The sequence below is a fragment of the Myxocyprinus asiaticus genome, chromosome 39, assembly GCF_019703515.2.
Source record: "Myxocyprinus asiaticus isolate MX2 ecotype Aquarium Trade chromosome 39, UBuf_Myxa_2, whole genome shotgun sequence".
In the NCBI taxonomy this organism is placed as follows: Eukaryota; Metazoa; Chordata; class Actinopteri; order Cypriniformes; family Catostomidae; genus Myxocyprinus; species Myxocyprinus asiaticus.
In genome coordinates this window covers 3,996,741-4,021,500 of record NC_059382.1, presented here as the reverse complement: position 1 = coordinate 4,021,500, position 24,760 = coordinate 3,996,741, and the positions used below count along the sequence as shown (strand labels likewise).

Here is a 24,760-nt window from a genome sequence, read left to right as displayed (position 1 = left end):
AACATTGAAAATTGTAAAACATTTTACATTTTAAAAATTAACACATTTTATTACATACAATTCCGAGCAACAATTGTCCATCTTACATTCCAGAGTTTTTTTTGCAGTGCTCGCAGGTGAAATGAGGTGCCCAGGGTTTGTCTTGATCCCCAACAGGCATGCCGAAATATGCCTTGTAGGCCTCACACATCTTAGCAGATGCTTCCACAGAGTACTTTTTCTCTTGTTTTGATAAATTGGCCGCAGACATAGCAAAATGCATCTGCCGGATGCTTGCAGCCTCTTGATGCCATCTCAGAAAAATGCAGATATGTATCCACTTAGGCAGCTGGAACTAAACTGAACTGGTGGGCTTAAGGCCCCTGTATTTATGCTACTATTTATATTACTGGAAAGTTCCAGAAAGTTCTAGAAGTTACTCCAAGTTTACTCAGCACTGAATCTATCTGGAATGTTCTGGAAAATAGGTACATTTCAAAATATCATTGTCCTGGTCACAAAAGCAAAGTTTGTGGGGAATAATAGCTATTTTCTATACTTTTGAGGCATATGCAATTAGGAAATAACACTTACTACCCAGGAACCAAAAAAAATAATAATTGTTACATGGTGTTATCAATCCAGAGATTATCATATTCAGAGATTATCATTCCAAAATGATCAATATTTATTGACTTTATATATAAAAAAATTGACATTTGTTTCCACCTTTTCATGAATATTTGGGCACATACTTGCCTGCAGCTCCAATGTATAATTATGTCACTTCCATTCATACATTCACAAAAACAAAACTGTTCATAAAGTAAGAAACAATTTTTTTTCCTGCAGTACACAACAATACAATCTAAAATCTGTGACGTCATTGTCTGATTGTCTGCATGCAGAAAATAATAAAAATGAAAATAAGCACACAGTAAGCCAAAACCAGGGAGTTTTGTGTTCTACATTTGATAATACACTTGTATAATTTAATAAATGTCTTCTTACAATCTCAAAAGTAGTAGTAATCTGATAATTTCACTGATGTTTTGAGTGAATTTTAATCTGATAAATTAATTTATGTCATGTGTTGCTGTTTTAGCTGTTTTATTTAACATAAGAATGTTTGATTATTAACATTCAGCATATGGAGCAGGAATATGCTTTATGTCTTTGCAGAGGGAGGTTATGAAAGTGACTTTTTCTAGATGTCTTCAGTATGTGGGTTTGTTTAAATACTCCTCCATTGTCTGCCAAAAAAAAAGACAAAACACAATGAAATCTGAGTTTCAAAAATGTATAAATAATAAAAAAAGAAACTGTCATTTGTATACACCCCCAAAATTTGATCTGTAATCATGTATTTAAGTTTTAAGAGTCAACCTCCTGAAGAGAGTCCGCCTCTTCCATCGATTTGGCCACTGACACTTTGGAAGTTTCCTGCATCTCTCCACCAATCACAAACTCATCCAAAATATAGTAAGCCTTCTCAAAGTTAAAAATGATGTCTAATTCACACACCTGCAGAACACAAAAACAACATAGATTAACAAAAATAAAAAAGACTCGCAATGAGTCACATCTGAAAACACAAACACTTCTGTCTTCTGCCCTGAAGACATCACCAAGTGTGCAAACACATCAAAATCTTACCAAGAAGATGAGTAGTACTACGCTGAATTATGCCACAACTACCTCTCAAACCTTATTTATAAAACCACCTCTGTTGCAAACCCTAAGCTTTGTTTTAGTTTATTACACGAATCCCTGGAATACTTGAATCTGATTGGTCAATCGCAGCATTATACCTTTACTAATTTCTGTATAATGACCACAAAACTGTATAACTAACCACTGTCAGAATGTTCCAGGCAATCGATTTCCTACATAGACAGTTTCTCTCACATCACTCTTGTTCTTCTCACATAATTGATTTAAACTCAAATAAATATTTCACGTCCATTTATTTATTAATTTGGTAAGTAGTCGTGTAATAAGCAGAATAATAACAATCAGCCAGTCATTATCACTGGTTTATTTTCTGATAATGACCAGCTGACTGAACATTATCCCTTAAATATCTAATGATTTCCAGGTGTTTTTGGTCTTGTGCAGGCATTGCTCTTACATTGCCAAAGTACTGATCCAGAAGCTCGACGTATCTGTGCAGAAGTTCCAGCGTGAGCAACTCGTTATCCTCCTGCTCCAATCCACAGCAGAAATACAGACTCGCATACCTGCAGGACAGAGGTCAGAGGTGAAGGTGACCTCTTTGAGTAGAGTAAGTATATAAAACATAAACTGAATGTAATATCATGGTGTATGACGCTACTGTATATTGGGTTTCTATCATTTCTAGTTTCTCAGAAACGGCCCCATTTTGGTTGTTTCTTGCTGATTAAATGTTATTAGATACAACACACACTATCATAGACTCTCTGTTCTTCATTGCTTCTTCAGTTCAGAAAAGAAGCCTCTTCTTATCCAGAAATGTTGAATTGGAATTTATGAATTTCAATAAAGATATTTAACACAAAATTTACTCTGAATTCACTATATATATATATAAAACTGAAAATAAATCTAGGTTGTCGGTAGATTTTGGAACTGACACTAGGCTGACTTTTTGGCCAATTGGGCAACAGTTAACAAATATCAGCAATATATCGGCTTGGGCGATAGCTTGGGATTATAGCTAATATTGATATCAGTTAACAGACGAAAACTAAAGACCTTACAGAAGAACATGATTTCGTGGTGAAGTAAATATTGCAGAAAAGATTAAGTCCTTTCTACATTGGATAAGTTACTTTAAGCATGAACTTGAAAATATTAAGTAAATTCTATATTTGTACTTCATTCAAACATGTATAAATAAGCTCTAGCTTATAAGTAAATATTATTTATGATTGTTTGTTGTCTTTACAATGTGTCATCATGTATCAGTCCTAAATTAGAAAACCTTGTCATATTTATTAGCTCATTTGAGTCAGTTTCACAGGTAAATAAAATCAGTAAATTTTAATGAACTCTTCGAAGCTGGTGTTCCCAGCATGCACCGGGCTTGAAGAATTAATGAGCTTGCATGGTTTCACTGTATGCAAGTTGATTTACACCGTTTTTATTGCTGATTTTGTTGTTACGTTTGATAACTTCTTGTTTTATGAAGTCGGAGTTAATTTTCTTCTTAAAATTGCCCGCTCATAAAAAATAAAAAATAAATCTGTTGATTGTTTTGGTCATTGTGTCAAGTTTTCAGGTCTGCTTGCAGCTCTGGATCATGTTTCCATCGCCATTAAAGCAAGGTGATGTTGTCTAATAGATTACATAGCATGCATTAAGCTTCCCTGTGGAAAGCTTCTGTGTATCATGTGGTACATGACAAAGTATGGTAAAAAAAAAATAATAATAATTTGGGGGGGACTGGGTAGCTCAGCGAGTATTGATGCTGACTACCACACCTGGAGTCATGAGTTCGAATCCAGGGCGTGCTGAGTGACTCCAGCCAGGTCTCCTAAGCAACCAAATTGGCCCGGTTGCTACTGAGGGTAGAGTCAGATGGGGTAACCTCCTCGTGGTCGTGATTAGTGGTTCTCGCTCTCAATGTGGCGCGTGGTAAGTTGTGCGTGGATCGAGGAGAGTAGCATGAACCTCCACATGCTGTGAGTCTCCACGGTGTCAGTGAGTCACGTGATAAGATGTGCAGATTGACGGTCTCAGAAGCGGAGGCAACTGAGACTTGTCCTCCGCCACCCGGATTGAGGTGAGTAACCGCACCACCACAAGGACCTGCTAGTGGGAATTGGACATTCCAAATTGGGGAGTAAAGGGGATCATTTTTATTTATTTTTTTAATCATTGAAATAGTACTCTAATAAAAGCATGGCTTGATTCAGTGCTACATTGCTTAAGTAAAATGTACAAACAAAGAGTGAGTAAAATTTACTTGAAACAGAGTACACTCTTAAAAATAAAGGTTCTTTATTAGCATGCATGGTTCCATGAAGAAATTTTAACATCTGTGGAACCTTCCCATTGCACAAAAGTTTCTTTGTAGTGGGAAAAGGTTCTTTGGACTGGAAAAAAGTTCTTTAAAATGGTTCTTTTAAGAACCTTTCACTGAAAGTTCTTTGGGGAACTGAAAATGGTTCTTCAATAGCATCACTGTGAAACACCCATTTTGGAACCTTTATTTTTAAAAGTGTATTGCAAAGTAAACTTGACTTGATAATTTCTGATTAAAGCCACCAAGAATTGTGTGTAGCCTTTACTTGAAAATATGGTCTGTTTAATTTACTAGCAATTTATGCGTGGTAATTGTTTCCTATTTTTTTTTTTATTTTGTTTTTATTATTATTATCACGTAAACCCCACTCTCAATTTATTTCAATGCTGAGTCCCGGGTTCTTTGAGGCAGCATAATAGTTACTGTAATAGTTTTCTAAAGTAACCATAGAAATTAAAAGGGTTCTCTTATAGCTATAACACCTTCTTGGAACCTTTGTTTTTAAAACTGTACTGTTACTCTTAACATGATTCTTAATCAAGTATAGCAGGGGAACAGAAATGCAATGACATTAGTGTATCATGGGTACTGCTATATATTGTGTTTAACATGTGAATGCTCAAGAAGTTCAATGTGATTTATTATGTTAGGATCATCCTACTGTGCAGAACTGAGACTTCAATGTACCAAGGCACACACACAAGCACTTTAATTTTTAATGAAAACACACCCTAAAGCAAGGACTTGATAGCTGATCATTAACTTGGGTCAAAGGTCGTGTTGCACTATTGTTTTTAAGAGAGTGACAGAGCTGGAAAGAGAGAAAAATTACAGAAAACATTGACACTAACAAAGCACAAGAAGGTGACCTCTGACCTTCTGTAGACCACCTTTAGATCTCTCCATTGCAGAAAGTTGCAGGCTTTAGGAGGTCGTGCCAGCACCATGTGTGTGATGTCCCTAATGATCTTCTTCTTGTCACGATCGCTGACAGGCGTGAACCATTTCTGTAGCCGCAGTTTCCCCTGACGACTAAACAGCAACAGGAATCGTATCTACAGCAGAGACAGACAGACGAGTTAAATGAGGGTCATTTAAGCCTGAAATTGTCCGAAAGCTGCTTTTGGAACTGATTAAATTGTGTTGTGATGTATAGTTGCCCCAAAAAGTGTTTTGAAACTTGTGAAACACTTAAAAATGTCTGAACGTGATGCTGACTACCATACCTGGAGTCGCAAGTTCGAATCCAGGGTGTGCTGAGTGACTCCAGCCAGGTCTCCTAAGCAACCAAATTGGCCCGGTTGCTAGGGAGGGTAGAGACACATTGGGTAACCTCGTGGTCACTATAATGTGTGGTTCTCGCTCTCGGTGGGGTGCGTGGTGAGTTGTGCGTGGATGCCACGGAGAATAGCGTGAAGCATACATCTCCGCAGTAACGCGTTCAACAAGCCACGTGATAAGATGCATGGATTGACGGTCTCAGACGCGGAGGCAACTCGTCCTCCGCCACCCGGATTGAGGCGAGTCACTACGCCACCACAAGGACTTAGAGCACATTGGGAATTGGGCATTCCAAATTGGGGAGAAAAATAAATAAAATGTCTGAACTCCATTGTATTGGATAAAATATGATAGAGTTTAAAACAACACACACACACACACACACACACACACACGCAGCTAGACAAAGTAGTATATGCTCTGTCATGGTCAGAATGTCAAACACAGCAGGACTATCTTAAGAGTTAAAGTATAACTAGGCGTAATAATTAGGATTAACTGTATGCACACAAACACACCTTTCCGGTGGCACACACTGTCAGTCTCCTAAAAAGCATACGCTAAAGACAAAGAGAGAGTCTGCAGTGTGTGTAGGACTCCTTGCCGAGACCCCAGTTGGAATCTGTGTTTAACATTTTATTTTATGCCACCAAACACACACACACACACACACATATACACACACACACACACACACACACATACACACATACACATGTTGGTGCAGCTATCCTTATGAGGACTCTTCATAGACATAATGATTTTTATACTGTATGAACTATAGATTCTATCTCCTAACTCTACCCCTACCCCTAAACCTAACCCTCACAAAAAACCACCCAAACCAGCCCACACACACACACACACACACTCTTTCACACACACACTCACACACTCACACACAAACATATTTACCTAAATGAATTTATCTAAATGAGGACATGCCATATAACTCTTTTGCTTTTATGCTAGTTGATATTAGGGCTGGGTAAAAATATAGATTTTTCGATCTTCATTCAAACTATGCTATATTGATTTTTAAAATCCCAACATAGATCTTTTACCCTATGTGGCAACTCTCTGCAACATGAGTAAATCACTCACACATGCGACCAAATTTCACGCTATGAGACTAAAATGTCTGTGATTAGCCACTGGCTGGTAAATGTTCAGATTGCACTCACTAGTGATTTGAGTAGCATAGTGGTGAAGAGATCCTTTCACTGCGATTTCCGTGTAATGGAACAATCATCCATGCAATTATCTAATCAGCCAATCGTGTGGCAGCAATGCAGTGCATAAAATCATGCAGATACAGGTCAGGAGCTTCAGTTAATGTTCACATCAACCATCAGAATGGGGAAAAAATATGATCTCAGTGATTTGGACCGTAGCACGATTGTTGGTATTTCTGTAACTGCTGATCTCCTGGGATTTTCACACACAACAGTCTCTAGAATGAACTCAGGATGGTGCCAAAAGCATATAATGTTTTTCTGAGATGCAGGTTGGTGCTGTTTTGGCAGCACGAGTGGGACCTACACAATATTAGGCAGGTGGTTTTAATATTGTGGCTCAGTGGCGGACTGGCCATTGGGAGAATTGTGGGCCGGCCACGAAATGGGGCCGCATGGGCCACCGCGTTATGCAGAACGCACCACAAAACGGCGCCTCGATATGCGGAAGGGGGCAGCGATATGTGGCTGATATATCATGTCATGTGTTCGATTTTACAGCGAACTCATGTACTGTTAAAATGTATACGTTGAATACATTGTATATCGCTTTAAAAGCATCTGACAAATGTATAAATATAAATAATTACGACAGACTAACTCTAACCCTTTATCTAAAAGAACACATTTTGCATTTTTTAAATAATAATAATAAAAAAAATTTAAAAACATTATTTATTATTCAATTTCACCTTTGATGACGTCCCCAAATGGAGGTTTTCGTCCCCAAAAAGCATAGTTAAAACACAAACACACACTAATTCAGTGCTCAGTAGGTGGTGACCAATTTGAACCTGAAACAGTGCATGAATTATTTTATTAACCAAGCAAAGATATAAGATTTGTCTACCCTCAATTTGACACTTTAGCAGTCTTGATCTATTTGCGATCTTAATGCAAGAAAATGAGCGCGACTTTAATAAATACGATAAATGATTAGCAAAAGCTGTGTGTTTAAGCAGTACACTAGTGACCTCACCATCCTGGGACTCCGCACTTCCACAGAGCTTACGTTTCCCAACATGGATATCTCCACAAGTTCATGTCCATCTGGTTAGGACGCGTCCAGCAGCAGCGCTCTGCCGGGACACTCTCACTTCGCCCCCGCTGCTGTTGTGGCTCTGCTCGGTCACAGGTGTGCGCCAATCATTTACGCGCACAGACTGCACGGGGCGTGGCCTATATCTGTGCGCGTCTGTTATTGGTTTACACCTGCTGGATTTACCTGCTCAGGTGTAACGAAGGCATATTATTCTTTCCACTACAGTGTATTCCCCTGTGGTATTTTTGAATACTGTTCATCAAAAATAAATAAGACAATAAGGAAAATACAAAATATTAATAAAAAAAAAAAGTTTTTTAATTAAATAAGCATTATTTACGTGACATTAATAATAATAATTATAATACAAAATATTAACAATTATTATTATTGTTATTATTATTATTAATTTTTTATGTTTTCTGCTTTTAAAAAATCTGTTATTATTTAATGTCATTAACATAATAATAACATTAAAATAATAACAGAAACTTTTTAAATCAGAAAATCCAAAAATATTATTATTTATATCAATAATATAATATAATACAGTATAATATAAAATAATATAATATAATATAATACAATATAATATAATATAATATTACTATCAAACATTTGTCATGACTAGTCTGTCTTAAATATACACTAGAACTTAATTTCTCTTAGATGTTATTTTAAGAAATCTTTGTCAACTATAGTGGACAAAATAAATTGCTCAAGAAAGATGTGAAGTTTGATGTGTGTTATTTCTTTCATCACCGCTAGAGGGCAGCCAATGTGGACCCACGGTGTGTGGTGTGGGGCTCCCCACTCATGTGACCCCGGCGGTCCCTCTTAAAAGCACCGACGAGCATCTACCAGGACAGCGGGTGACCTGAGCCACAGTTCGGGGTGTGAGAATGTCTCTGTACCGCAACTCGGCATGGTTCCTGAAAGGACTCACCGAATTCACGAAGTAAGAGCTGCACTGCTTTACAAATGGTAACACATTATATAATAACATTAATATTTCACATTGTAATTATAATAACATTAACAAACATTAGCTACAATGCAAAGCAGATCCCTTCATTAAGTTAAAATAATTCAGTGGTAAATATCATGAAACGTACTTTTAGATTATTATAGCCTATTTTAATACACTCAAAAAATATTTTAACATTTACGCATTTCAATTTCATAAAATTCCATCAAATTGAATTGAGTAACCTTTAACAAATAAAAAGCATAATATTTTAAGTTTTATTATTTATCATAATAATAATTATTATTATTATTTTTAAATTACACAATTAAATTTGATGGAATTTTTTTTTTGAAACTGAAATGCGTACATTTTTAAAATAAGCTAAAATATTTTGGATTGTATAATATGACAAAATAATGGAATAGAAAATAATTGTGTGCATCTACTATTTTAGAGATGTTATTTAAAAAAAGTTTTGTTAACTACAAAATATTGGTCAATTAAAGTGGACAAAATAAATAGAATAGAATATATTTTTATATATAATATTACTTACCCATGCAATTTATAACTTAGTCATATCACCTATACAGTGTGTCAGATCTTAGCTATTCTGCGATACCTGCCTATCTCAAATAATGGTGACATGTTAAGCTTTTGGGACAGAATTCTGGATTTATTGTATCTATAGTGTATTGAAGTGTTTGTGTGCATTAACAAATTCTGTATTTTTAGTTTACCCTTAGTAAGAGGTAGAAGAAAGACACATATCAAATTTATGAGGTGAACTAAACCTGAAACGGTTTTAACCTTAAATTGGATTGATATTCATCCAAATATTAGGGTGCTATTGGTCTAGAGCGTTTCCCTGCTCCTGAAGTAGCCCAGCACTGCACATTTTGAATGTCTCCATTATCTGGCACACCAAATGCAATTCATGGAGTCTCTCCTAAGGAACTGATGAGTTCAATCAGGTGTGTTAAATAAGGGAGACATCCAAAATAGTACTGGGTTGCTCCAGGAACAGGGTTGGGAAAGATGCTTTAGAAATAAAATGTTTCACACTTGACCATAGACCTACCTTAATTTTTGCTTCTACCTAGAATTGTGTATTAAAATGATCATTTGAAAAATAAATATGTGGGAACAAGTTGTTCACCTAAAGATAATATTCATTTGCTCAAATTTGCATAACACATCTTTTATTTAATAGGAATAGTTCACTCATTTTCTCATCATTTACTCACCCTCATGCCATCCTAGAAGTGTATGAAGTTCTTTCAACTGCTGAAAACAAATGTAGATTTTTAGAAGAATATTTAGGCTCTGTGGGTCCATACAATGCAAGTGAATGGTGGCCAGAACTTTAAAAAGTACATACAGGCAGCATAAAAGTAATCCATATAACTCCAGCTGTTTGATCCAGATCTTCAGAGGCGATATGATAGGTGTGGGTGACAAACAGATCAATATTTAAGTCCTTTTTATGATAAATGTCCACTTTCATTTCCACATTTTTCCCCTTTTGTTTTTGGCGATTCACATTCTTCGTCCATATCGCCACCTACTGGGCAGGGAGGAGAATTTATAGGAAAAAAGGACTTAAATTAAACCACTGGAGTTGTACGGATTACTTTTATGCAGCTTTTATATGCTTTTTTTGAGCTTCAAAGTTCTGACCACCTTTCACTTGCATTGTATAGACCTACAGAGCTGAGATATTCTTTTAAACATATCTGTTTGTGTTCAGTTCAAGAAAGTAAGTCATACACATAAGCATAACTCTTACAATGAATGTGTTAAAAATAACACAAAACATCATGTGTCATTGTTAGCACGCTTTGAGAGCTCGGGGATGACATATTTGTGTTGTTTTAACAGGTTTGCTTGTAGTGTGTGCTTTTGCATGAAGTCCTCATTAAGAATTCCTCATTAAAATTATACTAAGTTAATTTTGGAGTCAAAACGACCTCTCAGACTGTCTTTTTTTGCATTGTCTCATTGCTGCCAGTTGTCTATCAGTGGCTTTTGCATCTCTGTGTTTCCCCCCCAATTCAGTGTCACCCGAGTCAACCCCTCACGCCCCATAATAGCACACACATCTTCCGTAACAGTGAATGCATTTACCAAGAGATCATAGTTTCCCCCCTGGTGCCTCCTTGCGCCTCTTTATCTCTCCACCCTGGTGTCTACTGGCTGGCACGCACGGACAAAGCCAGTCTTTGACATCGGGTCAAGGGCACAAGGGCCGCTGATACCAGGAGCGGCCGTATCAGAGGGTGCACTGATGGCTCGCTCTCATTAGCTAAGCGATGATGCAAGGAGACACTTTAGGACAGCAGTTCTCAACTAGTTTTCCTTCAGGACCAAGATTTTATATTAGTAATTTAGTCGTGATCCAACACAATAGCAAAATTGTTTATCTTGCAAAAGGAGATGTTTTTTTTTTTGTCAAGTCATTAATTTAAAAAGCACATCTGAAGCCAGGCACAGGAACAGTTTTTTCCCTCAGGCCATCCACCTCATGAAAAGTTAAAACTGCTGCCAAATCCTTTGGTCAATACAATCATGTGCAATATTCAAACCATCCATTCCTACTTATATCCATATTTCATTTGTAATCTATAACATAACCTACCTCTTCTTCAATACATTACATCACCTGCACATAACTGTATATCTGTATATAAAATATTCAATCAACATTATTGCACTATTGTATATTTCTCTTTTTTTTAATCTGTTATATCATATTTTTTTATGATTTTTTTATGTCACTATATATATATATATATATATATATATATATATATATATATATATATATATATATATAATGTTTAAATGCATATGTTTGTATGTATGTATACACATTGCATTGTCTTGCACTGGAAGCTTCTGACAACATGACAAATTCCTTGTGTGTGTGTGTAAGCATACTTGGCAATAAAGCTCATTCTGATTCTGATTCTGAAATCAGCAGAAGTTGAGCCAAAGTTCTGTACAGCAGAAATACATAATATAAATATAAGCAAATATATTACAGAATCAAAATTTTAGGGAAAAAAATTCATTTTAAAATCAAACATTGAAATGTAATAAAGGACTATTCCAGGTTCAATGCATATTAAGCTTAATCGACAGCATTTGTGGCAAAATAAATAAATAAATAAATAAAAAATAAAAAAACAGACTTGTCCCTCCTTTTCTTTAAAAAAAGCAAAACTTGAGGTTACAGTGAGGCACTTACAATGAAAGTGAATGGGGGGAATTTTAAGAGGGTTTAATGGTAGAAATATGAAGCTTATAATTTTATAAAAGCACTTGCATTATAAAATTCTAATGCAAAATCTTTAACATGACAGTCTGAATAGGAAAACTGACAATTTTTGTTTCTAAATGTCTCTCTAAATGTATTTTAAATGCAAGTGAACCCATATTTAATGTAGCATGGGTCACTTTATTTTTTATTTTTTTTACCATGCAGGGTTCATGTTTTTCGACTATAAGGGCATGTCACTCCACCTGTCCATAGTTTGACTAGCTTCTACCAAGGGCATAGCCAGGAAATTACTCTTGGGTGGGCCTCAATAAAAATGGATGGGCCAAGTTTTCACCCAAATTTTTTAAAATCAAATATTCCCTAACAACAGAGAAGCGGTGCATCAAACAGTTCTTTCACAATGTCAGAAATCAGAATTTATGGGGGGTCTGGGTAGCTCAGCAAGTAAAGACACTGACTACCACACCTGGAGTCACAAGTTCAAATCCAGGGTGTGCTGAGTGACTCCAGTCAGGCTTCCTAAGCAACCAATTGGCCCAGTTGCTAGGGTGGGTAGAGTCACATTGGGTTAACCTCCACATGGTCACTACACCACCATGAGGACTTAGAGTGCACTGGGAATTGGGCATTCCAAACTGGGGAGAAAAGGGGAGAGAGAGAGAAAAAAATGGTCTGTAATATTTTGGGTGGACCTGAGTCTAATTTGGGTGGACCTCGGCCCACCCTTGGCTATGCCACTGGCTTCTACCAAATAACAGATGAATTTGCACCACAATACTGCAGAGTTTGTTACTTAGCCTATTTATTTTGCTATCCTACCTATACATGATTATATGGTCTGTTGTACTTCATTAACAGCATTTAGCATTGTTTTTCCCTGCTGTCCACGACCCTATTTGAGCAGACCTGCGACCCACTAGAACCACTGCTTTAAGACACTTTTTTTCCCATTTTTCCTTTCTTGCATACTGAAACAGTTATTTAGATTCTCCACTTCGACAAAGTGCGTTGTTGAAAAGTTTTAGATATAAGAAGTTCAAAGTTCACAAATTAGTCAGTTGAACTAATGTGCTGTATTTGAGGACTAAGATACACTGGGTGTACAGGTTCAAGTCAAGATTTTTTTATTCTGGTGCAAGTCAACAGTTAATTGAATAACCCTGTCACACATCAAGACTAATTAAATGTATGTGTCCCAGGGGGGCTTTCGTGTCTGCATCTAAAAACTTCGTGGAGAAAGACCTGGAGGTGTCAATGGCGGGCCGATCCTTCATGATAACCGGAGCGAACAGTGGCATCGGAAAAGCAGCCGCCATGGCCATTGCCAAGAAAGGTTTGATTCGTTGGCAACAGCAATCACTTTAGCTAGAATGTTAAATAATATCTCTCTGGTGTCTTAGTTCAAGATCGAAATAACCAAGTGTCCATGGTGTTATACACTGTATGGCCAAAAGTATGTACATATCCCCATCTGTAGAATGGGGCATGCCTCTTCTATTCCACTATGACAGTGGCCCTGTGTGCACAAAGTCCAGACCTTAACTCTATTGGTGTGAATTAAAACATAGACAGTGAGCCAGACCCCATCACCACTTGATCACACTGACACACTTGTGTTTGGATGAGAACAAATCCCCACAGCCATGTTTATTCATCTAATGCAAAGCCTTTTGAAAGTAGAAGCTGTTATAGCAACAAAGTGAGGACCAACCCCCTATTAATAACCATGGTTTTGAAATTAAATGTTCAACAAGTACATATGATTGTGGTGTTTGGGTTCACATGTGTTTTGCCATGTAGTGTACATCAGTGCTTCCTACAGAATACTACTAGTTATACAAATTGTATAAACTAATAAATGTAGATTTTTTATATATATAATTAGAAAATTTGTAACTATATCTTGTATTTGTTAAATATTTTTGATGCTTTTATTTTTATATTTGATCGAAAATGTGTCTCTTTAACTACACATTGTCATATGAACATCAAGTGTAATGACTGATTTACATTTCATGAACCTTTAAGTACACAAAACAGTTCTTCATTTTGAGTTAGACTGACTGAAAGCAAAGACTTGTGGTTCATAAAGTGAGTCACATGTTGATTTAGTAACCACTCTGACTGATTCAGTGAAAGATTCATCAGACTGATTCAGACTGGTAACTGTTAAGTTGGTGAGCCGTTTTGAGTAGTTCATCAAAAGAACGGTCTCATAAGATTAATTCGTTCACAAATCGGACTAGTTGTGTTTAATTTTCATTGCAGAGTGTAGCCTGCGAACACAATGCAATAGAAAGACATGTTGTTTTAGAATTATTTCACGGTATGCACTCTTTTGATCTCATCGCATTCAATTCAGACTGCAATCCCACAACCCAGAGAGTACACGTACATCTCCAAGAAGTCTGTTTTAGATCTTTTCATCTGGAAAGCATCGCAATCTGATTAACATCTGCTAAACATCTTAAAAAGATCAGACTTACATTCTAAATCAGAAATGTCTCAAAGACATCTGCTGAATGTCTTATTGACATCCAAGAGCAAGCTTCTTATAGACGTATTGCAGATGGGCAAAAAACATAAAAAAATACGTCTTCCAGATGTAAACATACACATCAAATAGGGAGTCACGTGACGCCATGCAAGGTTCAGACGTGTGAACGGCGAGCTCTGCGCACTTTGCTAGTTTTAACACTATTATTGTCATAAATCGGTGAGATTCGATACACTCTGTTCCATAACTGTTCTAGGAGGACAATATGTCAAAGAATTTAAAATCCTTGGGATCTGGAGACATTAAAAGACACTTACATGCTCAAGCTGACACTCCCACAGAGGCCTCAAGCCCAGGAGTCGATTTGGTTAGAGAGTTTCAGGATATTCTGCGAAAAATTTTGAACATGTCGGCAATGCTGACGAAGGTCGTTGTTGACTTGGAGGATCTTGTTGTAATACATCGATCGATCACTGCCATGGAGACAAAATTTACTGAGGTGGTTACAAGAGTGGGGGATGTCGAGAAATGTATCGATTATCTGGAGTCATTGGAGAGGGAATTATCTGCTAATCCGCTAGCGACCAAGGTGGATTTGGAGCGTCTCTGGGAGAAGTTGGAGGACGTAGCCGGCGGAATAACATTCGTTTTGTCGGAATTCCTGAGGGTGAAGAAGGACAGGATATGGTGAAATTCCTAGACTGGATCCTTCCGACTCTGCTCGATATAACAGGCCATAAGCTGGAAATCGAGTGAGCTCACAGGGTTCCGGCTCGGCGATCCGCTGAGGGAGACAGACCCCGATCAATTCTGGCCAAATTTCTGAGATCATCCGATAAAGATCTTGTGTTACGCAAGGCAAGGAATAAAGGAAGGCTTTCTTGAAAGAACCACAGCATTTTCTTGTTCCCAGACTTTGCAAATTCGACAAGAGAGAAACGTGATCGATTCAAGGAATGCAAGAAACTCTTAAATCAATGGAAGGTCACTTTTGCACTGATGTTCCCGGCAAAATTGAGAATAGATGCTAAAGATGGCTGTAAAACATTTACATGTCCCCAGCAAGCGATGTCCTTCATAAAGTCAGTGGAGTAAGTTATTTTGTGGTACTCAAGTTGCAGCCATGTGGACCGACTCACTGAAAATTCACTTGACTGTCCGAGGAAACTGAACACCTTTTTTGTTTCTTTTTGTGCTGGTTCCGCCTAGTGGCTGGAGTTTGTTTTGTGTAGACACACTCCTTCGGGACAGTGTTGTGGATGAATCTGCATGCTCTTTGTGCTTATGCCTACTATTGGTTGGAGTTTGTTTTGTAGAGTGATTCTTGCAAGTCATTGGAGTGATTAGGTCATTTGTTGCACTCATGTTGCAACCAAAAGGGCTGGCTCACTGAACATTCATTTGACTGTTCGAGGAAGCTGAGCGCCCTTTTTTTTTTTTTTTTTTTTTTGTGCAAGTTCCGCCTAGCGGCTGGAGTTTGTTTTGTGGAGGAACACACCTTCGGGACAGTTATGTGGATGAATCTACACGTTCTTTGTGTTTATTCCGCCTATTGGCTGGGGTTTGTTTTATAGATTATCTTCTGTTGTGTAATTCTGTCTCACAAAATTTGTATAGAAACACTGGACTTGAGCAATCTGACGGCAAAGTTGTCGCGGGGGCTCTTTGACTGTTTGAGTTTAGAGGGAGGGACTGCAGTTGGCGCTGTCGTGCGCGGGATTAATGCACACGTTTTTCTTTGTTCTGTTTGTTTGGTTCAGGGGGAAGTTTGGGGTTTGATTGTTGCACTAATGTTGGAATGTGGTCTTTATAATTTTATTTTTGACACAGTCAATTTTTTCTAAAATGTCAAAATGTAAAATGTTAATATGAGTGGATTGTCTCTTTCCACATGGAATGTGAATGGGTTGGGGCACCCCATAAAAAGAAGGAAGGTTATTTCTCTTCTTAAGTGTAAGAAATATAATATAGTGTTTCTTAAAAAAACGCATCTTTCCCCGCAGGAAGCTGAAAAATTTGGGAAGATATGGTGAGGACATGTTTTCTTTAGTGCTGTCTCAAGTAAGAGCAGGGGAGTCATTACACTGATAAGTAAGCATCTACAATTCAAATGTCTCAAACAGATTAAAGATAAACCAGGAAGAGTCATTATTATTTTAGCAGAAATTCAGGGGCAAAGTCTTATTTTGGCTAATATTTATGCACCTAACGCTGATGATCAGGGCTTTTTTATAGATCATATGAGTGTCCAATTGTAAACTGTGTATTTCCTTTTCCTCAAGGTGGTACGATCCACATGGTTTGCAGGAACAAGGACAAGGCAGAGGAAGCCAAAGCGGAGATCGTCAAGGAGTCTGGAAACAAAGTATGCATTTATTTAAAAGATTGGGATATGTAGGTTGTGGCTTAGTAGTTAAACGGATAGGCTGGTGGTAATCCAAAGGTCATTGAATCAAACCCCAGAAAGGCCAGTTTATGAGCTACCATCATTACACCATTGAGCAAGACAACAAACTCCTGGTTTCTTACTTCTGCTAAATGAAGAATACTGTAATAGTGTGCAAATTACTTCACATACGTTCAAAAGCTCATTGAAAAGGTCCACAAACTTGTTATCTTCACACTGGAAACAGATTTACAGCTCTACATCTGTTTGTAATTCTGGATGTTCTGCTAAAATACTGTACATGACCTGTGGCCTTTTCACCTGGTTTCAGGAAATCTATGTGCACATATTGGATCTGTCTGAGACCAAGAAGGTGTGGGAGTTTGCTGAGTCTTTTAAGAAAAAGTACAAAACTCTTAACACTCTGGTGAGGCTGTCTTCCATCTCTCTAAGTTAAATATATAAATGTAGTATTTTTAACTGATTAACTACAAAACCAGCCAGTAGATGTAAGGATTATTTGATTGGCTTGGTTGGTTGTCCCTGTTGAAAAAGAGAACAAACAATTGAATTTCGAATGGTTTCCACTACAAATAACATTATGAGTGTTGTATGTTTTGGGCCATATTCCATTAGTATTTACTGAAGGTTTGTATTGGTTTTTATTACAGATATGTATTGGTCCGTAATGGTATTTGCTAGACATAACATGCCACAAATAGAAGCCATCACATTACCAGTATTACCACAATTCCCATTATAACCAATAAAACCATTTGAACTTCTGTGAGGGTTTCTATTGCTTTTTTTATTAGGGTTGATAGATTACTTGATAGATTGATGAATCGTTGCTTGGTTGATTGATTCATTGAATGGTTATTTATTCAATTGATTCACTGTTTGATTGATATGAATGAAACAGATCAATAATGCTGGCTGTATGATGACGAAGAGGGAGGTGAATGGAGAAGGCTTGGAGAAAAGCTTTGCCAGTAACTCTCTGGGTAAGTTACAAACTCTCAAAAACAACTAAATCTCATTTAAGGACCGAAAGATCTCTAAGCCTTTCCGACTAACTTATACCTAGTATCTTTCACAAACAAACACTGACACATCATTACAGACTGTTTTAATTTGATCCCATTTGGGGGTTTTTTCCTCTCCGTCTCTTTGTTCTGTTGTCCAGCTGTGTACATTCTCATCAAGTGCCTCATTCCTCTGCTGGAGAAGAGCCCTGACCCGAGAGTGGTGAGTACACCAGAGAGAGAATCTGAGACGGAGAGGTCAGATGGGTCACCAGCTCTCATCTGCTCTCTCTATCTCTTCTAGATAACAGTATCATCAGGTGGGATGCTGGTGCAGAAATTGCGAACAGAAAACCTGCAGTCTGAGAGGGGAGGATACGACGGCACTATGGTGTATGCACAGCACAAGGTACATTTTGTACATGAGATACACTCTCACGTGTATGTTTAGTTCAGACCAAAGACAGTGCTTGTGTCCACATCCAAAACACTTAGCTGAACCTGTTTGATTTGATGTTCAGTCATGACAACTAATATATTTAAGGTGTAATAATGGATATGACAAGTTGGTAGGTTTGGTCTTGGCGGACTAGATCTGAGTAGAATGACTTGCTACTGCTACAACATACACAGACATTCTGAGTTGAGCATGTGAGACATGCTGCTGCGCAATTAAAAATACACAGACATGCTCCTGCTGCTGCACAGTTTGACATACATACGATCCCCTTGAAGCAGATCTAGACTGTGGTGCTGGGGAGGAGAAGGGTTTCAAAGGGAAAACTCTTCATAGCACACTGCAGTGAAACCCGGATTACCAGCAAACAACTAAGGCAATTTAAATGTTGGACAAAGAGAAATTGCATGTCAAAAGACCCATCGGATTGCACTCATATAGAGTTTCATGACTAAACTTGTTTTAACTATGTTATAAACTTGTTTTGACAAATGATGACAGTTTTGGTTTAAAATAATGCTTTAATTCATTGTAAATCACTGCATTACAGTGATTTTAGTAGTTGTGTGTATTACTTTAACAAGTAACTCTTGTGATATCAGAACTGTTTTCAGTGTTTTATTCATTTGTGTTCTTAGAGGCAGCAGGTTGTGATGACGGAGCAGATTGCTAAAGCTCATCCAAACATCCACTTCTCTGTGATGCACCCGGGCTGGGTTGATACGCCAAGTAAACAAACACACACACACACACACACACTACTATCATAGGTTTTAATTAAAGAACTGTTTTGGTATTCATTGAGACTACAAGGAAAGACTCTAGTTACATCAGTTTTAAAGGAATATTCCGGGTTCAATCCACATTTGTGGCATAATGTTGATTATTACAAAAAATAATTTCGACTCACCCCCCTTTTCTATAAAAAAGCAAAAATCTTTGCTTTTTGGTGGCCAACATTTGGAGGGCTTAAAGGCAGAAATGTGAAGCTTTTTCTCTAAAAACAATGAGCTGTAAAGTCGTTTAAATTGCAATATTTACAGCGTTTTAGGGTTTCTTGACATTACGTCGTCATGGCAACGAAGTTGTAAAATTGGCTGTAGCTTTACACAGAAAAGGTTAGTAAGTGATATCACACTCAAATCATGTTTACACTCATACTGTTTATGTCTTGTGGCTATACTTTTGAAACAGTGAGTATTTTAACGTTCAAAAACTGGCCTTCATTCACTTCCATTGTAAGTGCCTCACTCTAACTTGTCTTTTTGCATGATTTGCATTGTTTTTAGCTGCCAGCAGAACACAAGCACAAATATAACTAAGTGCACCTTTAAATGAAATGCAAAATAACAAAAAGTTTACTAAAAAAATAAATTAAAATCATTTATTTGGACTGAAGTCTTTTTGTCGTCTGAGAACCGGCACAGATTTTGGTCAAAGGGTTATAACAGCATTCAGAAGGTGTTGGTTATATTTTTCTCTCCATCTCTCTCTGTAGCCATTGCGAACACAATGCCTGAGTTCCACAGCTCGATGAAAGAGCGTTTGAGGACTCCAGACCAGGGAGCTGATACGGTCATTTGGCTCGCTGTGTCAGAGGCTGCTGTCAAGAATCCCAGCGGGCGTTTTTTTCAGGGTGAGCAAACGCATGCCCACACAAGACCATTCATCGCAATGCATTCTGCGATTGTCGCCTACACACAATACTGTCATAGGACTTTGCCAAACTTAAGATATTTTATGGCTTATAAAATAGTTTTGGAACTGCCTTTTATGTCTCTATGATACTTTAAAATGCTGTCTAGGTAGGCAACTTACTAGGTTTTGGATCAGAGATACCGTCTTTCTCTCTGTCTCCTACAATATGGCATCCATCCAAAACAAGTGAGCCTTTCAGGAAACAAAACAACCGGTGAAAGAGAAAGAAAAGCAGGAAGGATGAAGAGTGAGGGAGAGAAGGCAAAGATAAAAAAAGAAGAATGGAGGAATGAAAGCAAACAAGAAAGAGGGAGTGGGGAAGAGCAAGAAGAGGATGAAAGGAGAACAAGTGAGAGAGATTAAGAATGAAAGTTGGCGGTAGTCCAGAGCAGCTGTAGTGGGCGGAGTATTTGTACCAGACACGGTTAGAATGAAAGCGACCTTATGACCCTGCAACACAGGGAAACCACACAGACTTAGACTAAGTATTTTCCCCATTCATTTTCTCCATAGACATTTCATAAAAATCTGGAATTGGGATGATTCACAACATTTCATTCAATCTAAATAGCATTTGAATTTTGGAAAACCAGGCAAAGGTATAGTGTACTACTGAGGGACTGAATGAGCTACTCAACACAAATGAAATCACTGTTCTTCTTTTTTTTATTCTTAACAGAAAACATTACTACATCACTGTCTTTTGAGCACTAACTTTAAAGCAGCATCCCATATTAACTAACGTTAGGTAGATAGCTAACTAGCTGGGTAACTACTTAAAAGGCTTCCAACATGCTTGTAAAGCAACCATGATACCCGTTTCCATGGTAAATGGGACTTGATTAGTGGATGTCACTTAATGTCTGTTGGTAGTGCAATACTTCACCGACAAATCGGCAACAAACCCAGCTGGCACCAGAGGAGATGCGTCAGGCCTAGAGCCAAGCAGGAGCACCATCTAACTGTATGAAATAACAAATTCTTATTATTCAGAAAAACAAATGGTGAAAGTTGGCTTTTTATAAAATGCGCTCTGTCAGTGTTCATAGATTTAACGCACATACACACACATACTGGTCTGATAAGATTCTGAGTTTCTCGTACCGCTTCGCATTTTCTTTCAAATGGACAAGGATCTGTTTATGTATGTAACAAGAACCAATTACCAATAAGAATAAAAATATTACAAGTATTGCCACACTTGTTGAATGCACACACCAAAGACGCCATGATATCTTCTTCTCTCATCCAACACCTCGACGGCACACAACCACAGCGCCTCCCCAGTGGATTAAATTGTAACTGTGAGATTTGGTGAGAGATTTAGAGGGAAAGTAGTGTAATTCAGCGCTGCTCACGGCAGGCAAATGCGCAAAGGAAAATCAATTTGCGATATTCAAGTCATGTTTTTAATCGTCGACTAGCTGGTGAAGAACGATTACTCGATTACTAGGCTGTCAATCGATTAAAATTTTTAATCGAATTAATTACATGGTACTCTTATTAATTAATCGAATTAATTACAATTAATCGCATGTTTAAATATTTGCTGAGAAAGCCCCTCAAATAACAATAATTCAATATATAATGATTAAGTAATTATAAATAATATATACTATATATATAGTGTATATATATATATATATATATATATATATATATATATATATATATATATATATATAATAATAAAACATCATAATTCAGATAATTAAAATGCATTACATTATTGTGGCAGATGAGTAAAGCATTGATAAGTATATTGTTTATTCCCATATTATTGAACATAAGCCAATCACTGGCCTACAGTTCAAAGCAATCCATTTTGCAATTGAATTCGATACAGTCCGAGAGTTATTATAAGGGCTTGTCTAAGGACGTGTCAATTTTCATATGTGTCAGACAGACGCTTTTGTAACATCTCACTTTGGTTGCGTCGTGTCATAAACAAAACGTTTTTAGGTCAGTGTGTAGTTTAACGTAGTTTGAAAACACGTCTTGAGATCGCTGCGCTCCATCAAGCTGTGTTTGAACGCAAGATCGAGACTCATTTTGTGCTGTGGGTAAGTGTGGTTTGTTCTCTGTATAAGTGTACGTTTTCATGACAACGATGTACTAAAAACGGAAACATTTTTCCTTTGCGTTTTTGAAAAGTTTCGCGTACAGACGACAACGTTGTCAAAACGATCCCCATTCACACAGATCCGCGAAAACGACTAAAAACGCTGTATTATGCATGCCAGGCCAGTAGTTGGCGATGTCACTTTGTAAAGAAACACTATGCACCTGCGCACATAAGCATTCTTCCACAGAACGTTGAATACAAACAATGAAGATGGCAAAAGCATCTTGCTAATTTTGTCTGTACGGACAATGAGGTTGCTTTATTACTACAATTACTTTACTGGAGAAGCGTCAATAAACTCAAAACCTTGAGCAGCACAAACACAGTCCTGTAGTCCGCCATTGTAGTTTTGAATGTCTCGCGTGTTGTTTTGAAGTACTGGCGCGCATGCCTATAGACTGAACTCTCAAGATTATTCAATGAACTCTGCTCATTTTTACCATCACTTCCTCTCATGCCTTCTTCTGTATTCCCCTGCTGACTCTTGGGCTGGTAGGAGAGTAAGTTAACATAAGCTGTTGATGTTGACTGGATTTGGATATCAGACAGAACTCTGATATATGGATATCTTCTGACGGAGAGAGAGGTCTTGTGTACACTGGATCTAACATGCATTTTCACTGCCTCATGTTTTCATATTCCAAGCATATCATTGAATACTGTACATGGCATCACATGTCTGTCTATAGGCTATATACATAAACTGTGGGTGAATGAATTGCAGGGTAAAGGTACATCAAATAAAATTAAGTTAATAAATATCATTTAAAATACAAATACATTTTTCCCATCTGAAGCCATACATTAATTTAAAGATTTTCAAACTGCAGGTTCTGCCTACTGTACAATGTTCACACTCCATACAAAACACTCCAAATGAATAAATAGTTGATTATTGTTATTTGCACAGACACCAGTATTCATATTGATAATTATACATCTCAAATTGATGCCTATCAATCAATCATTCTTTATATAACACGTAATACGCGTGCGCATGTCATCATTGTTTACACAAATTCGCGTTTTTGTATGTTTACACGGAGACGATAACAGCATCGTTTTCAAAAACATGCACTTTAAAACCCGTTTTCAAAAGTTTGCGTTTTCAGGCCCCAAAACGCCATTGTCATGTAAATGAACAGCCAAAACGCATAAAGTTTTCCGTTTTTAGTTGAAAACTTTGTCGCGTAAACGGCCCCTAAGATGTGCATTGCTTATACAGCTGGAGTTTTGCTTACTGCCCCCTGCTGAAAACAGGTGGTACTTCAAGCTTGAATTGCTCCGATGATAAGAATATTCCATATTACGTTCCGGGGACACATTTTTTTTACGCATTATTTTTAATATAATTAAATCGCACTGAATTAATGTGTTAAATCGTCAGCCTTATCAATTACTCATGCACATCCCTAGTTAAATTGCAGTAAAATTGCAAGATTTTGCACAATTGCATCAGCTTCATCAGAACTTCGTACATCAGCGCTCCCTAACCTCAAATGGTCAGTCTTCTCCTACAGAAGCATACAAAATTTCAACCTTGGAGCTCATGGTAGGTCTGTCTTCAAAGGTTTAAAAAGTGTTGTTTATACGTTATCAATTTCTCTAAAGGGATTTTTACTTCCGAAACCCTTCTGTTACACTCACGGATCCTTTAGCCAATATAAATAATTTGGAGGGACAGTATGTGTTAGACCATCTGTATTTCCTTGTGTCTTTTTTGTGTTCTAGATCGTCAGATGGTGTCTGCTCACCTTCCACTGGCCTGGACGCACAGTTCACAACTGGAAGATCAGAAATTCATGAGCGCCATGGAAGAGCTCGCCAAGAGCTTTCAGCCTCACTAAACACACTTGCAGTACAAATATAGATTTAGAGCACTAACACACAACATGTTGAGTTGAATTGATGGACAGATTAGTCTCACCCGTCTAATGAGTAAAATCTGTGTGGATAAACTTACAGTAAACCTCTCATACCAAACATTTAGCATCTATTTAGCATTTATAGAATAAATATTCTCCGAACTCTGAAAGTTTGAAGGTGTGAAAGACAGCCATGCTCAATAAATCCTTAAATGTGTCTACATTTTTCTTTCAAAATTAGTACTCCCTGTCCTGTTTCCTTGTACATTTCATTCTCTTCTATCATTGGTCATGGCAGACGTAGGAATCGTTCTTTTCTGACAGCTCATTGGTCCCAACACCATGTGATCAATCTCAGCCAATCACAGTGCGTTTTTACTCTCACTGTGTCAGTGACTCCAAAGAATCAGGTCAATCAGGTGGGAACCTGTTCTGACCGGAGTCACCACAGCTGTCAATCACTCACTCACAGCCAATCAACTGGTGACATCCTGAAAACTGGCCGAAAAGGACGCTTCCTGTTTCGGGAGGTAGTGATTGGACGTTTCTTTGGTTTTTACAGTGTCACCTGATGTTCAAGAGAATGAGGAAGTGATTTATAAACATCAGATTCATCTGTTCTGACAATAACATTTGATTGCATTACTGCATATACAGATTGGGTTATTAATTATTAATGAGATGACTGTACTTTGACACATTCGTCAAACATTAATAAACATCTGTGAAGGCATGTTGAAATTTATATTTTGTTAAAAGACAATGGTTCCAATTTTAAGAAAATTAAGATTTATTTTTGCATTGTGACTTATTTTAAAAATAAACTCATCGTTCTCATTAGTTTAATGTAAAAAAAAAAAAAAGGCAAAATTTAAATAAAATATACATCATGGTAATATTTGTTGTAC

The 24,760-nt window shown here is 37.4% G+C and overlaps 2 protein-coding genes across 3 annotated transcripts; one reads left to right on the top strand and one right to left on the bottom strand.

Moving 5' to 3' along the window:
- Nucleotides 1–629: 629 nt before the first annotated feature.
- Nucleotides 630–7,620, bottom strand: LOC127429911 (AP-1 complex subunit sigma-3-like). The gene is made up of 5 exons (XM_051679269.1): nt 7,484–7,620; nt 4,865–5,043; nt 2,111–2,219; nt 1,366–1,503; nt 630–1,232 (listed from the first exon to the last, which is right to left on the bottom strand). Exons 1-5 carry the CDS (start codon nt 7,526–7,528, stop codon nt 1,197–1,199), a joined length of 507 nt encoding a protein of 168 aa, XP_051535229.1. The 5' UTR covers nt 7,529–7,620; the 3' UTR covers nt 630–1,196.
- A 762-nt stretch (nt 7,621–8,382) lies between these two features.
- On the top strand, nt 8,383–24,748 carry LOC127429903 (dehydrogenase/reductase SDR family member 12-like). 2 transcript variants are annotated; one of them, XM_051679261.1, is made up of 10 exons: nt 8,383–8,504; nt 12,999–13,132; nt 16,579–16,661; nt 17,014–17,109; nt 17,605–17,686; nt 17,869–17,930; nt 18,012–18,116; nt 18,803–18,893; nt 19,663–19,800; nt 23,719–24,748. In XM_051679261.1, exons 1-10 carry the CDS (start codon nt 8,449–8,451, stop codon nt 23,832–23,834), a joined length of 963 nt encoding a protein of 320 aa, XP_051535221.1. In that variant the 5' UTR covers nt 8,383–8,448; the 3' UTR covers nt 23,835–24,748. The 2 variants fall into 2 exon arrangements, with proteins under 2 accessions (XP_051535221.1, XP_051535220.1); XM_051679260.1 differs by having other exon boundaries at nt 8,420–8,530.
- The last annotated feature ends 12 nt before the right edge of the window (nt 24,749–24,760 follow it).